We start from the raw sequence: 15,887 nt of genomic DNA on the forward strand, positions 1-15,887 counted from the left end.
GGTGTCTTGAAAGTTCGACTGTGGGAAATCTGGAGAGTAAGGGCTATCTCTGATCTGTCTATGTAACTTCTGCACCTTGCACATAGTAGAGGCCTGACAGATACACGACAACCCATGTGTGCATGCAATAATCCAATCCACAATTAGGAACATTGTGCCAAAAGGAGACCCACCAACTAAAAAGAGATAAAAATTCTTAGCTTTCTGTGACTACCCTTTGACTACTGCCTTTGCTGACGAAAACAGAGAAGAAAAGAGGAGGCTTCAGTATTCAAACACTGCCAGTTCCGTAGTGAACTCTAAAAATGGTTACTCTTGGGATACAAAGAACCCCCACAAGGATAAACAGCTTTTGAGGTTACCCGAATGCCCCAGCAAAGGGCACTTCCGGAGCCGCACCGGAACCCCTTGGCGGAGTATGTGGCTTCCTGCGGGAACGATTTAAGAATAGGACTACTTCCTGCTTCTGGACATGGGCGGGTGAAGGGAAAGGAAATAGCTTTAAGAGCGGCATCCTGCCTGAGCTAGCAGCGGTGGAGGAGGAGGCAGAGAGGAGTGGAGGGCGGAGTAGACGGAGGAGGCTGCGGCAGAGAAGAAAGTGTCAGAGCCGGTAAGTGAGCCAGCCGCCTTAGAGCAGGGGATAGCGGACAGCGCCCCAGGGCTCGCTTCGCAAATATGTGGTGCCAAGTTGCTGAGCTGCCCCATGGGGTCAGTCAGGGTTGTGCTTCGTCGGTCGCCTGTCTGTCGGCGCCGAGAAGAGACTGCTGGGGCGCTGGGGCCGGGCCTCGCGGAGCGCCAGAGTGCGCTCCCGCTGGCTGACAGCCTATCTCGGAAGCCAGAGGAGGCCCTGGGCTGTGTCCTGCTTGGTAGTGCTGGGGTTCCGCACCCTGGACAGCTTCCCCAGACAGTGTTTGGAATTCAGGGAAGGAAGAAAGTACTGTGCGCCCCCATTTAACCCTCGGGACCTGGCGAAATCCTGCTACGTGGGTAGTGAACATTGTTTCGGGAACTGAAGGAAATGCATGTAAAGAGTGTTAGTCTGGAGCCATACTTTCCCTGCCCTGTTCAAGCTCCCTGGGCTGTCGGAAGCGGAGTTGTTTGTAAAGGCAAATGCCGACGCCTCCTCCTCCTGTCACTTCGGGACAAGTTAACAACCTTCAGATTCGTTGTTAAAGCAGCGTGTTCTCTATGTGATCTATCAGGTTAGTACTGCTGTGGGTATCTGGTGATTGCTCTGTAAATATACTCGTTGGCGAGATCACAGTTAAATATCTCCAAGCACTTTTTGAAGAGGAACAAGACTGACCTAACAGTCGGGACTATTTAGCATACTTTACCTCCCCTTTACTTTAATCGTTTTAGCATGCAGAGTAAGGATGGTAATCTGAAATGTACTAGGTTAAGTTATTGTGCATCTGCAAAAGGCCTGTGATATAGAATATGAAACTCTTGATAACTGACGAAATGAGTGAAATGATTAGATAAAGAGTGTTACTGTAAAGATCAGAAATAGCTTTTATTAAGTTCCTGCTTTTCTGTTGTCTTAGGTTCGGCTTTAGAGTGTGGTGAAGGGTACTTTTCATGGTGCATGGAAGGAAAGCCAATGCGCAGGTAGGCATTCAGGAAGAAAACCTTTGGTTTCACTGATTAAAATTCAGCATGTAATAATTAAAATTTTTAAAAAAGAGTTTCAATCTTACTAAATTCTGCTTGGAACTAATGAGTCTTGTTCTACAATAAATCAAAAGTAACATTAAGAATTAATCGCTTTTTAATAGAATAAAATACAGAAGTTAAATTTCTGAAAAGTGCCGTGGATTGTATGTAAACACTTAATTTTCCTTTTTCATGTTTTTTTTTTTTAAGGTAAATAATCATTAAGTTCATTATGATACTATGTGGATTTATTATCTTCAATTCCCTATAAAATGTAGAGGATTCTGTTCCCATGTAAGAATCATAATTATTTACAATACTTTGTACTGCATGCCTAATTATGGTTTTGGTTATTTCCTTGATGTTCAATAATACATGTGTTCTGTTAATTAAAATAGCTGCATTGCAGGGAAGATTGTATAACGACTAAAATAGGTATTAGACATAATAACTTAGTCCATAGAAAAATAGAATAATGTCTGGGAAAATACAATTAAATAGGCCCTCCCAACCCTAGAATTTAATAATGCTTTTTCTCATTCTGTTCTAACAAATGAAACTAGAACCTTTATTGATACAAAATCAGCCCAGTTCTATTTCTTTGGTTTTTACATTTGTTTTCTATTTATTGAACTCTATTTAATCATTTGTTATTTAACATCAACGGTAAACAACTTTTGCAGTTCTTTTAAGAGAAGAAACATTTTATAATGGGAATATGACTTATAACTCAGAACTTGGAGCAAGAACCAGAATGTATATCTTTTTCCAAATCTTTTATTGATTTATCAATTGACCTTGAGCTGTTCACCTTCTCTGTACCCCAGCTTACTTCTTTAATGTATCTAATCAGGATATTGGGGATTAATGGATATTTGCAAATGCTTTAAATGTGGGAATGTTTTTGGTTTATCAGTAGTCTATATAAAATACTTACTGAATCACTCATGCCTGCTCCTTTTTTTCCAGATGAAAAGATGTTACCAAGGTGAAAAATACTATTATCTTATTTATATTTTATTCTGTGGCAGGAATAATATTTTACCACAATGTACATGAAAAAATTAACAACATATATTAAATGCTTCATCACTTCATTCTAACTTTATTGCAAAACCCACTGATTGTGTCTCATCTCCAGCTACCATAAAATGTCATGTCTTATGTAATTGCTAAAAATAAGAGCTTATTATTTTTTAAAAGAATAGCAGAGCGTGGGAATGTTTTTGGTTTATCAGTAGTCTATATAAAATATTTGCTTAATCACTCATACCTGCTCCTTTTTTCTTGCTTTATTACATAATACTGTCAGCTATTCAAAATCATGTTGGATAATTCTAGTGCTGTTAATTGTTAAGTTACAGCTCCTTCTTCATCACTGTCACTTGGCCAGAGCCTAGCCTACTCACATTGGTCTCTGGTCTTACTTCTACCTGCTTCCTACTTTCAATCATGGTCACACTTCCCTATCCTTTTCTTGTTGGGCTATCATTTTTGCTGATTTAACCCAGAAGGCAGTCTCTGTAATGCTGGGTTTATACTCAGCTGCTATTAAAGAAGCTTTGAGAAGTAACTTTTTATATTGAGACTGTTTGAATACATGTTCATTCTGCCTACTAGATTGCAAGCTCTTTTAGTCTCATGTCTTCCTATATTTGCATCACTAGCACCTAATGATTACTGAGTAATTGTTTAAATAGGACTGAACAGTTTCTGCAGACTTTGCCCCTCCAAAAAACAAAAAAAAAACTATGAACAAGAAAAGACTGAAAATTATTGTTAAAGGTGTTCTAATTTTTGATTATAAAGTTTTATGAAATCAATTGGCATTTTATTATTAAAGTTTCATTGCATCATTTATGTACCATCATTTGCATACACGGTGCAAAATTTAAAAGATACAATAGGATATTCAGTGAAAAGTTAACTCTCCCATTGCTGACCCCAGTTCCCAGTTCTTCTCTCCAGAGGCAACCACTGTAAGCAGTTTCTTATGCATTCTTTTAGAGGGATTGTAGTTCATACACAAATATATATAAGATGTCTTGGGGGGAGGAGGGAGGGATTGCATTGGGAGTTATACCTGATGTAAATGACGAGTTGATGGGTGCTGACAAGTTGATGGGTGCAGCACACCAACATGGCACAAGTATACATATGTAACAAACCTGCACGTTATGCACATGTACCCTAGAACTTAAAGTATAATAATAATAAAAAATAAAAAAAAAAGATGTCTTATCTTTTCATTTTTTTAATTTTTATTTTGTAGACACAGGGTTTTGCCATGTTGCCCAGGCTGGTCTCAAATTCCTGGGCTCAAGGAATCTGCCTGCCTATGCCTCCCAAAGTGTTGGGATTACAGGCGTGAGCCACCACACCTGGCCAACATTAGTAGCTTTTAAAAAGAGAAGATGGCTGGGCACAGTGGCTCACGCCTATAATCCCAGCACTTTGGGAGGCTGAGGCAGGCAGATCCCTTGAGCCCAAAAGTTCAAGACCAGCCTGGGCAACATGACAAAACCCCATCTCTACAAAAAGGAAACAAAAAAAATTTAGCCAAGTGTTGTGGCAGATGCCTGAAGTTCTAGCTACTCAGGAGGCTGAGGTAAGAGGATCACTTGAGTCTGGGAGGCAGAGGCTGCAGTAAGCTGTGATCACACCATTGAACCCCAACCTGGGCACAGAGCAAGACACTGTCTCAAAAAAAAAAAAAAAAAAAAAAAAAAAAAGACACAAATGTTGCAGGGCATAGTGGTTCATACTTGTAATCCCAGCTACATAGGAGGCTGAAGCAGGAGGATTGCTTGAGCCCAGGAGTTCGAGGCTGTGGTGATCATACCACTGCACTCCTGCCCGGGTAACAGAGAGAGACCCCATCTCTTAAATAAATAAATAAATAAAAATAAGAAAATAAAATGCATTTGAAAAGACACTAATGTCAGCATATCATGCACATTCTTCTGTATCTTTATTCACTTGAAAAATTGTTTTGTAAATTGTAACAAATGCATATAGACTTACCTTATTCCTTTTAATAGTTATGTGGTATTCCATTGTCTATATGCACCTTTGTTAACCAGTCCCATTTGAGAGAGATTTATTTCAACCGTTTTGCTGTTACAACCAGTTCTGTCTGCAATGAATATCCTTGTAGGTGGTTTTTGCCCAAATGTGTAAGTATAGAATAAGTTCTGGCTGGGCGCAGTGGCTCATGTCTGTAATCGAAGCACTTTGGGAGGCCGAGGTGGGCGAATCACAAAGTCAAGAGATCAAGACCATCCTGGCCAACGTGGTGAAACCCCTTCTCTACTGAAAATACAAAAATTAGCTGGGCGTGGTGGCGTGTGCCTCTAGTCCCAGCTACAGTCCCAGTTGGGAGGCTGAGGCAGGAGAATCACTTGAACCCGGCAGGCGGAGGTTGCAGTGAGCCAAAATCACACCACTGCACTCCAGCCTGACGAAAGCATAAGCCTCCATCTCAAAAAAAAAAAGAATAAGTCTTAGGTTTAGAATTGCCTAAAGAGTATGTACATTTTTTAATTTTGGTGGACATTGGCAAATTTTTGCCCTTAGAGTTATACCAATCCATAGTCTTTACCAACAATGTGTTTGTTTCCCAAGGTATTATTTTTTAATCATTCATTTATTTAGAGATACCAAATATTTTGTAATGTAATTTTTCCAAGTTTTCTTGAATATATTAGTAGAAAACAGCCTGATTGTAGAAATTGGTTTATTCATATGTCAAACCTTTATATGATACCACTGTATACCTGTATATTGTGTGATACAGATCAAGTGATGAAAACAGATATCATGATACAATATTGGCCTGGTGCAGTGACTCATACCTGTAATCCCAGCACTTTGGGAGATGGAGGAGGCAGGAAGATCACTTGAGCCTAGGTGTTCGAGGCTGCAGTGAGCTATGATTGCACCACTGCACTCCAGCCCAGATGACAGGGCGAGACTTCATCTCTAAAATGTAATCAGTTAATTAACTAACAAACATTAACAGAATTTTAATAGAGATGTAAACTTAGAGGAGGGAACTGCTCTGTGGAGATGAGGAAGCATCACAGAAATGGCAATATTTGAGCTGGATCTTCTAGGAAGAATAAGAATTTACTTCTAAAGAAGGGAGTTAATTAAGGACACCATAAAAGGAAGGAACAACTTGTGCAAAAAAAAAAAAAAAAAGGAAAAGAGAGAGCACCAAGACCCAGAATTGTCTGACATGCATGGAACAGTGAGTATATGTGGAGTATAGGGTATTTTGGGGAAGAAGGGGAAGTAGAAAATATGGAAATTGAGGCTACAGCCATGGGAAAGAATTCAAACTTTAGGTATTTAAGAGCCAATGGACATTATTATATACATCGTTTGTTCTTTGAGCTGATTTCTAGGCACATGGGGGATGGATTGGAAAGAGAGAAGAAATTATGGCAAGGAAATGAATTTAAACTAGTTGTGGTAGTTCAGATGAAAGAAGATGAGAACCTGAAGTAGATCTATGGCAGTGAGGGTTGAGAGAAGAGGATGGAATTGAGAGCTTGTATAATAGTAAAATCAAAAGGATTTGGTGAACATGGAGTGAGAAAAAGGTAGTGTTATAAATGACTCCAAACTTAGGAAACTAGGTGCTGCCATGATAAGATTAAAAAGAAAAATACAGGAAGAGGAACAGGTTTCAGCAAGCCAAGAATAGATTCTGTTTCATATACTTTTAATACTATTGTGTTTGGGAAACAGCCAGGTGGAGGTATCCAGCATGTGATTGGAATATGAGTCGGGGGCAGAAGAGAGATTTGGGCTAGAAATTTTTTTAAAATGTGAGTCATCAGTACCAAGAAGGTTCTTCAAGCTGTAGGCATAAGTGATGGTAGAAGAGAAAAGGAGAATGCTGAGGACAGAACTGTAGTGAGTACCAGGGGTGTTTACAGTGGGGCCTAGCAGGAAGACCCCATAAAGTCTCTAAAATGAGTAAGAAGCTTTACATGCTTCGGGTCTTATTTTATTTAACAGTATCTAGAGTTTTTATTGATAGTTTTTTACTCACATTGAAGGATAGCTGAGCTACTCCTTGAGTTTAATTTCAGAAGACAAAATTTCCAATCTCATATCTTTGAAATTTTCAATTTGTTCTAGTCAGTCTAAAGTGTATGCTTAAAAATAGTGGTAAAACATACACTTGCTTGATTTAACTATTCCCTAGTGTGACATGCACTGTAGGTTAGCTTGCACATCTCTTCCTTTCTTCCACCTACTATAGACACTAGAAAATTAAATACTCTCCTTGATTTCTTAGTTGTCTCTGCATATGGGAAGGGCTGTGTGACACCGTGCTACCAATGAGATGTCAACAGTAGTTGTTGAGGGGTATTCTAGGAAGGCTTTTGCTATCCTGATATAAAGGGAAACTAGCATGCTTGTATGAGGATTTACCCTTCCTGCTCCATCTTGGTCTCGATCACTGGACCAAGGCTCCCAAGGCTTATGCTCATTTTATCCAATAAGCAGTGATGAGATGCCTTGGGACTAAAACATTCACAACCAATTTTCAAATGAAGAGGTTAATAGCTTGGCTTTCTGGTGTGGAATCAGGTATGGAATAGAGTGCCTATTGGGACCCCTTCTAGTAAGCAGTACTGGCACTTTGAGGTATTTCTGTTTTGAGGGTTTATATACCCAAATCTCTAGCTCTCTCTATTGAAGTATATTTAGGACTATAAATGAGGGTCAGTGCAACTGAATCTTTTTTAAGGTCAAGTTGTTAATTTTCAAAGTAAAACAAAATTTTTGAAGTAGGAAAGGTGAAATGTTCATTTAGATAGTGTATTAGTCCATTTTGTATTGCAGTAAAGAAGTACCTGAGACTGGGTAATTTATTTAAAAAAAAAAAAAAAAGAGGTTAATCTTGGCTTATGGTTCTGCAAGCTATACAAGAAGCACCTGTCACACATGTCACCACACCTGGCTAATTTTTAAATTTTTTTGTAGAGATGGAATCTCATTTTATTGCCCAGGCTGGTCTCAAACTCCTAAGCTCAAACGATCCTCCTGCCTCAACCTCCCAAAGTGCTTGGATTACAGCTGTGAGCCACCATGCCTAGCTAGTTTTTACATTGTTAACAGGTTGAGAAAAAAAGACAAAAGATGAATGATATTTCCTAAAGTGAAAATTATATGGATGGACACCAATGGCTGGGGGCATGGTGGCCTACACCTGTGATCCCAGCACTTTGGGAGGCTGAGGCAGGAGGATCACTTGAGGCCAGGAGTTCTAGACCAGACTGGGAAACATAGAGAGACTTTGTCTCTACAAAAAAATTAAAATTTAGCCAGGCGTGGTATTATGCACCTGAGGGCCTAACTACTCAGGAGGCTGAGTTGAGAGGATCGCTTCAACCAGGAGCTTGAGGCTGCAGTGAGCTATGAGCACACCACTGCACTTCATCATCAGTGACAGAGCAACACCTTATTTCTAAAAAAACAAAAAGAAAAAAAGATTCTACTATACTAATGCAGTAATAAGAGCTTTTTTTTCTTTTTTTTTTTTTTTGACATGGAGTTTTGCTTTTGCTGCCCAGGCTGGAGTAGTGCAGTGGCACAATCTGGGTTCACTGCAACCTCTGCCTCCAGGGTTCAAACGATTCTCTTGCCTCAGCCTCCCAGGTAGCTGGGATTACAGGCATGCGCCACCATGTCCAGCTAATTTTTGTATTTTTAGTATAGATGGGGCCTCACCAGGTTGGCCAGGCTGGTCTTGAACTTCTGACCTCAGGTGATCCAGACACCTCTGCCTCCCAAAGTGCTGGGATTACAGGTGTGAGCCACCGCGCCTGGCACTATGGTATATTTAAAGGAAAAACGGAGATATTAGCTTAGTTTACCCACATTGTACTTAGGTGAAATAAAAAATTGTTCATATCTCAGTTCAACAGTAGCATCTTTATGTACATAACTAAGGTTGTGACAATAACACTTTACTTTCAGCATTCAGTGTCAGTATTCCAGGAATTTTTGAGTTGGTCTTTTGTCTTTGTTACTTTTTTTAAAAAGAAGCTTGATTTTACCACTGTTAATCATGTGATTCTTTCAGCAGCTCCTATGTACAAGGCACCATTTTAGCTCTGTGGTTAAAAGCATTCTTGATTGTTTATGTGGATGATAAAAATTATTCTTTAACGGCTCAGCTTTATGTTTTAGTCTTTAAAATTGCCAAGCACAAACAGTGATGTTTTTACCAAATGTATAAGTATTTTGGAAAAATTGCTACTTGTTGAAGAAAAGAAGAACCATGTTTTTTGTTTTCGTGTTATATCTTTGCAATGCACAAGCAATTTCTTCTTCCTAGAACGTCCTTATGGATTTTTCTGTCCTTCTCAGGAGACTCCTTTTACACCTTTGTGTTTTATTATACTGTAGTTCCTGTTAGTGCTACAGCTTTGGAAGTAGAAGACTGATAGGGATGCTGTCCTTTGCAGGCTAGATATTAGACTCTCTCAGTAGTGGTAGATAACTAGTATCTGAGAGAGACTCACATGAGGCTGACCTAGAACTCAGTGATCAGAATGCTTGAGTCATCCCCCTTTTAAGTAGCATGGTACTTTTGGAAGAATTTTCCATCAGAGGACTGCTTAATAAGAATCAGAAACAGAAATATACCGATCTGGAGCATGGATGTGAGACACTTCCCTTAAGCTCTGGGAAAACCCAGTGTGATATTCCTACTTCACAACAAAACACACACCCTTGTGGTAACCTGATAGATGACACCTGTCAGATCTGGAATCTTTCTGAATGATGTTAAACAAATACTTCATAGATTTTGCCTTTCTGAATAACTTTTAAGCTTTATTTAGGTATAATTGATATACAAAAAATTGTACATATTTTATGTATGCATTTTGATGAGTTTGGGCATATGTGTACACCCATGATATCATCACAATCGAGGTCCTAAACATATGTATCACCTCCAAAAATTCTTTTATATATATATATAAACATACACATACATTATCTATATGTTTTTGGGTTTTTTTGGTTTTTTTTTTTCTAGAGATGGGGCCTCACTATGTTGCCCAGGCATGTCTCAAACTCCTGGGTTTAAGGGATCCCCCCACCTCAACCTCCCAAAGTGCTGGGATTACAGGCATGATCCACTAGGCTCAGCCTAGCTCCAAAAATTGTTACGTTTGAACCACATCTTTTGTCCTGGTTGCCCTCTTACTGGTTATTCATGTATCTCCTCCTCTAGAGATTGCTTCTTTATATTACTTTGAATTTCCCACAGTCTATAGCAAAATGCTTTGTACATTAAAAGCAATTAGTATTTGTTAAAAGAATAGTTATTTTAATTAAGAGTCATAGATTGTCTTTTCTCTGCCATGCTTATGTAATGTGATAAAAAAAATCCAAATATCTTATTTCTAATTATTTGTCAGTAATTTGTGACTTTTACCTAGTAATTTCACACCTGAATTTCCACATATGAAATATGAATATAAGATACAAATTTTCAAGCCAGGCACGGTGACTCACACCCGTAGTCCCAGCTACTTGGGGGGCTGAGGTGGGAGGATCACTTGAGCCTGGGAGGTCGAGGCAGCAGTGAGCCATGATCAAACCACTGTATTCCAGCCTGGGTGATAAAGCAAGACCCTGTTGCAAAGAAAAGATACAAATTTGTATCTTATGTATTATCTGGAATGACTTTAAAGATAATAAAAGTATTTTAAGTATTTTATCAATACTTAAAAGTAATTCTGAAAATTTCTTATACCATCCAGTTAATTTTAGTTAGAAAAGGGATGATGTAAGTTCACTTTGTTATGCTTATTCCCTTAAATATGAAATGCATTTTATAGGCTGCTTTTACCGAATTATTTGACTCTTCTTGATATTTCACTGATGAAATTTTTCATGATGACCGAATCTAAAAAAAAAAAATCTGTATTTGGTGTAGTTTCTTGGGCTTTTAAAAACAGTTGTACAGAAATTTGGGTAATCCATAAGAAAAAACAAAACAAAACCTTATTTTGAATTGCTAAATCATCCTAGAAACTCTTCCCTCTCCTCACCTCCCAGTACTCACATGAATTACAGTTATTAAATATTCACAGTACCTCAGGAGATGCGTGGTTTACCCTAAAGCATCCAGAGACTGAGAGCTTCATGATTTTGAGTAAGTCACGTAACCAAACTAGTTTCTTCATCTGTAAAAGGAGGGCATTATGCTACATGATCCGATGATCCATTCCATTCCATATCTAGATCTCCACACAAGCAAGAAGGGGCAGTTTTCATATTTGAAGACTTGTGAAGAACACCAACTTGTAAGATTTATAGACACATACATATATACTCTGATGCTGTAAGGCAGTGTTCATCAAATTTGAGCAATTTACAGATACTCCACCACCTTTTTGTCCAGAACCCATTTTAAAGGAAAATAATTATTGCAGCTTCTTTTTTTTTTTTTTTTTTTTTTTTTTTTGAGACGGAGTCTCGCTCTGTCGCCCAGGCTGGAGTGCAGTGGCCGGATCTCAGCTCACTGCAAGCTCCGCCTCCCGGGTTTACACCATTCTCCTGCCTCAGCCTCCCGAGTAGCTGGGACTACAGGCGCCCGCCACCTCGCCCGGCTAGTTTTTTTGTATTTTTAGTAGAGACGGGGTTTCACCATGTTAGCCAGGATGGTCTCGATCTCCTGACCTTGTGATCCGCCCGTCTTGGCCTCCCAAAGTGCTGGGATCACAGGCTTGAGCCACCGCGCCCGGCCTAATTATTGCAGCTTCTAAAAAATACGTCCTTTAACACAAGTTTAGACAACACATACCTAAATGTACAGGAAATGCCCAACTTATAGACTTCTACAGTTTATGTATACTAGCTCGAGCCATCATGCTTCTCTAAAGCTTTTGTTTAAAAACCAAAAACGGCCAGGCGCAGTGGCTCATGCCTGTAATCCTAGCACTTTGGGAGGCTGAGGCAGGTGGATCACGAAGTCAGGAGATCGAGACCATCCTGGCTAACACGGTGAAACCCCCGTATCTACTAAAAATACAAAAAATTAGCCAGGCATGGTGGCACGCACCTGTAGTCCCAGCTACTTGGGAGGCTGAGGCGGGAGAATCGCTTGAACCCGGGAGGCGGAAGTTGCAATGAGCCGAGATTGTGCCACTGCACTCCAGCCTTCGCGACAGAGCCAGACTCTGTCTCAAAAAAAAAAAAAAAAAAAAAACCAACCCAGCATGGTGGCATGTGCCTTTAATCCCAGCTACTCAGGAGGATTGCTTGAGCCTAGGAGTTCAAGACCAGCATGGGCAACATAGTGAGACCCTCATCTCAAAATTTTTTTTTAAATTAATAAATATAAAAACCCAGCAACAACAAATTGTAGAATAATCTGAAAAAGAGAGAGATTCTTTTCCTTCTCCCTTCTTGTACCTATTGTTCCTTGCGTCTTGGGACTTCAAGACTCAGGGCAGTGGCATTTAAACTTTTTTGATATAACCTGCAGTTTACAAAGGGAACCAGTGATGCATATCTATACGAATTTGTGTGTGTACATATACGCAATTGAACGTACTTAATGAAATGTATGCTGTTACTTTCTATTTCATTTTTTAATGCTGCTTATGATGCACTGAATTTTACAACTAAACCTAGTCCCCATTTACAGCACTCTTACCATAGAAAAATACAAACCTCCAAATAAATAAACTTTTAGAATCAACTTTTAAATACTACTTACTTATAAATTGAAGAATGTCTGTTTATGAACTTATTCATTTATTTTATAATCATACCGAAACCTCAGTGATTCAGACCAATTTGACAGCAGTTTGACATATGTAGTACTTTTAATTGAGGCTTATCATATTTAATATCTCTAATAGGAAATTAGACCCAAATTAGTCTAACAAAATCGACCTGGAGGCTCTTTGGAGTCCTGCTAAATCATCATTTAGCTTGCCATTTTCTTTACTATTTTAATCTCAATAAACTTGCAAAGATTCTATGTAAAGATAAATTTCAATCCAGACTTTTTTTTTTTTTTTTTTTTTTTTTGAGACAGGGTCTCTCTCTGTCACCCAGACTGGAGTGCGGTGATGCAATCTCGGCTTACTGCAGCCTCTGCCTCCAGGGTTCAAGTGATTCTTGTGCTTCAGCCACCCAAGCAGCTGGGATTACAGGCATGTGCCACCACACATGGCTAATTTTTCTGTAATTTTAGTAGAGACAGGGTTTTGCCACATTCACCAGGCTGGTTTCAAACTCCTGGCCTCAAGTGATCAGCTTACCTTGGTCTCCCAGGGGTTACAGACATGAGCCACCACACCTGGCCGTCAATCCAAACTTTTTAGATTGTCTTTAATTCAAAATTGAACTATTAATTGAAGCATGTTAACTTGGGCTTAATTTTTAAAATGGATAAGCATAACCACCTTATCTAAAAGTTTTATTACCATAGTAGCTGGAATTTAAATGGTTTATGTAGACCAGGCATGTTGGCTTATGGGAGGTGGAGGCAACAGGATCACTTGAGCCCAGGAGTTTGAGACCAATCTGGGCAACACAGTGAGACATCATCTCTACAAAAAAATTAAAAAAAAAAAAAAAATCACCAAGCTAATTACGTTTCCTTATCGCTTGAATTACAAACATTTAAGGGGAGAAAAGAGTTTATAATAATACTGCCATCTTCTTTCTCTCCCCCATCATTCCTATAGGTGTACCAACATTCGACCAGGAGAGACTGGAATGGATGTAACAAGCCGCTGCACCCTTGGAGACCCCAACAAACTACCAGAAGGGGTTCCCCAACCTGCCCGCATGCCCTATATCTCAGACAAGCACCCTCGACAAACCCTGGAAGTGATTAACCTTCTGAGAAAGCACCGGGAGCTATGTGATGTGGTGCTAGTTGTGGGCGCCAAGAAGATATATGCCCATCGAGTCATTTTGTCAGCCTGTAGTCCCTACTTCCGAGCTATGTTTACAGGAGAATTGGCAGAGAGCCGTCAGACAGAAGTAGTGATCCGCGACATCGATGAGAGGGCTATGGAATTACTGATTGACTTTGCATATACCTCCCAGATAACAGTAGAAGAGGGCAATGTTCAGACTCTTCTGCCAGCTGCTTGCCTCCTCCAGCTGGCAGAAATACAGGAAGCCTGCTGTGAATTCTTAAAGAGACAATTAGATCCTTCTAACTGCCTGGGCATTCGGGCTTTTGCTGACACACATTCATGTCGTGAGTTGCTAAGGATAGCAGACAAGTTCACCCAACATAACTTTCAAGAGGTGAGTTGCACTTGGTGTTCCAATGCACTTATGATCTATTTGTCAGAGAGCAATATAGGTTCACATTCTGTTAAATTGCCTGGGTATTTCCTGCTGATTCTAACTTATAATAGCAAAGAAGTAAGTTATTATAAATCCTAAACCTAGCTTTTATTTTAGAGGCCAATTTTGTGTTCTACCAGCAAAAGTTAAGATTTAGGGATTGATTCTCCGTAACTGTATTCATAAAAGTATAAGCAAAAAAAAAAGAAAGGAAAAAAAAGAAGATTTAAAAAAAAAGATTATAAGCCAAAATAGAGTTTAATTCCTAAGAGGATCTATGCCTGATAGGATACCTGGTATCATCATTTATATAAGATATTTCCTTCCTGATTATGTGGATTATTCAGAATAAATTATAGATTATAGCTTATTTGGTAAACTAATAATCTGAAAAGATGAGTTTAGATGTTATCAAAAGACTTTTCATTAAACCTGCTATCTTTCCCTTATTTATTTAACAAATAATTGTAAGGCTACTATGTTTCAGCCACTGTGCTTGGGAACATAGGCTACAATAGTGAACTAGAAATCTAGAGTCTCTGTATTTGTGGAGTTTATAATCTAGCAGGGAAGGTAATCATTAAACACTTAATTATACAAATAATTAACTACAGTTAATGGGTGTTACAAAGCAGCAGCCCTAGATGATTTAAGAGTGTATTACAAAGAAATTTAACTTTGGTTCTGGAACAACTTGTGCAAAATCCTGAGACGTTAAAAAGCATCACTAGTTTGAAGACCTAAAAAAAAACCAGTGAGACCCAGAGACCAAGGGGGTTAGAGGATGTTACATAGTGATTACACAGAAAGAAGAGGGCTAAATAACACTGAGGTTGATAGACTACATTAAGAATTTGAGATTGGCCTGGCACAATGGCACATGCCTGTAATCCCAGCACTTTGGGAGGCTGAGGCGGGCAGATTGCATGAGCTCAGGAGTTCAAGACTAGCCTGGACAACATGGCGAAACCCTATCTCTACAAAAAATACAAAAATTAGTCGGGCATGGTGGCGTGCGCCCCTAGTCCCAGCTACTTAGGAGGCTGGGGTGGGAGGATGGCTTAAGCCCAGGAGGTAGAGGTTGCAGTGAGCCAAGATCGTGCCACTGCACTCCAGCCTGGGTGAGAGAGCCAGACGCTATCTCAAAAAAAAAAAAAAAAAAAAAAAAGAATTTGAGATTGATCCTAAGAGTGCTAGAAAACCATTAAAGGGTTTTAATCAAAGGAAAAACATTGTCTGTTTTACAACTTTTTAAAAAATCATATTTTTTTTTTTTTTTTTTTTTTTTGAGACAGAGTCTCGCTGTGTCGCCCAGGCTGGAGTGCAGTGGCCGGATCTCAGCTCACTGCAAGCTCTGCCTCCCAGGTTTTTACGCCATTCTCCTGCCTCAGCCTCCCGAGTAGCCGGGACTACAGGCGCCCGCCACCTCGCCCGGCTAGTTTTTTGTATTTTTTAGTAGAGACGGGGTTTCACCGTGTTAGCCAGGATGGTCTCGAACTCCTGACCTCGTGATCCGCCCGTCTCGGCCTCCCAAAGTGCTGGGATTACAGGCTTGAGCCACCGCGCCCGGCCTAAAAAATCATATTTTTATTTATTTTGCAGTAAACTGATCAGCTCAGGACCATACTTTTTTTTCCCCCAATCATTTTTTGGAGAACAGGTGGTGTTTGATTATATAAATAAGTTCTTCAGTGGTGATTTCTGAGATTTTGGTGCACCCACCACCGGAGCAGTGTACACTATACCCAGTGTGTAGTCTTTTATCCCTCACACACCTCCCATGCTTCCCCCTGAATCCCCAAAGTCCATTGTGTCATTCTTATGACTTTGCATCCTCATAGCTTAGCTCCCTCTTATAAGGGAGAACATAGGAT

General features: G+C 39.6%; 1 protein-coding gene and 1 long non-coding RNA gene across 12 annotated transcripts in view; both read left to right on the forward strand.

The window, feature by feature from the left end:
• Window positions 1-468: 468 nt before the first annotated feature.
• The window catches only part of KLHL20 (kelch like family member 20), a 62,651-nt gene continuing 47,232 nt past the window's right edge, over window positions 469-15,887 (forward strand). For 5 of the 11 annotated variants that reach the window (XR_012423798.1, XR_012423868.1, XR_012423875.1 and 2 more), the window contains exons 1-4: window positions 469-610; window positions 923-1,202; window positions 1,548-1,611; window positions 13,398-13,971. Coding sequence is in view for 3 of the 11 variants with exons in the window: in XM_074015315.1 (XP_073871416.1) it covers window positions 1,019-1,202; window positions 1,548-1,611; window positions 13,398-13,971 (822 nt within the window). In the remaining 8 variants the exon portion in view is untranslated. The remainder of the gene's footprint in view (window positions 611-922; window positions 1,203-1,547; window positions 1,612-13,397; window positions 13,972-15,887) is intronic. The other 6 variants (XR_012423835.1, XR_012423847.1, XR_012423860.1 and 3 more) reach the window with 2 other exon arrangements.
• Window positions 1,865-2,926, forward strand: LOC141408599 (uncharacterized). The gene is made up of 2 exons (XR_012424313.1): window positions 1,865-1,950; window positions 2,626-2,926. It is a non-coding gene; the product is annotated as an uncharacterized lncRNA (long non-coding RNA).

The sequence above is a fragment of the Macaca fascicularis genome, chromosome 1 (assembly GCF_037993035.2).
Source record: "Macaca fascicularis isolate 582-1 chromosome 1, T2T-MFA8v1.1".
Lineage (NCBI taxonomy): Eukaryota > Metazoa > Chordata > Mammalia > Primates > Cercopithecidae > Macaca > Macaca fascicularis.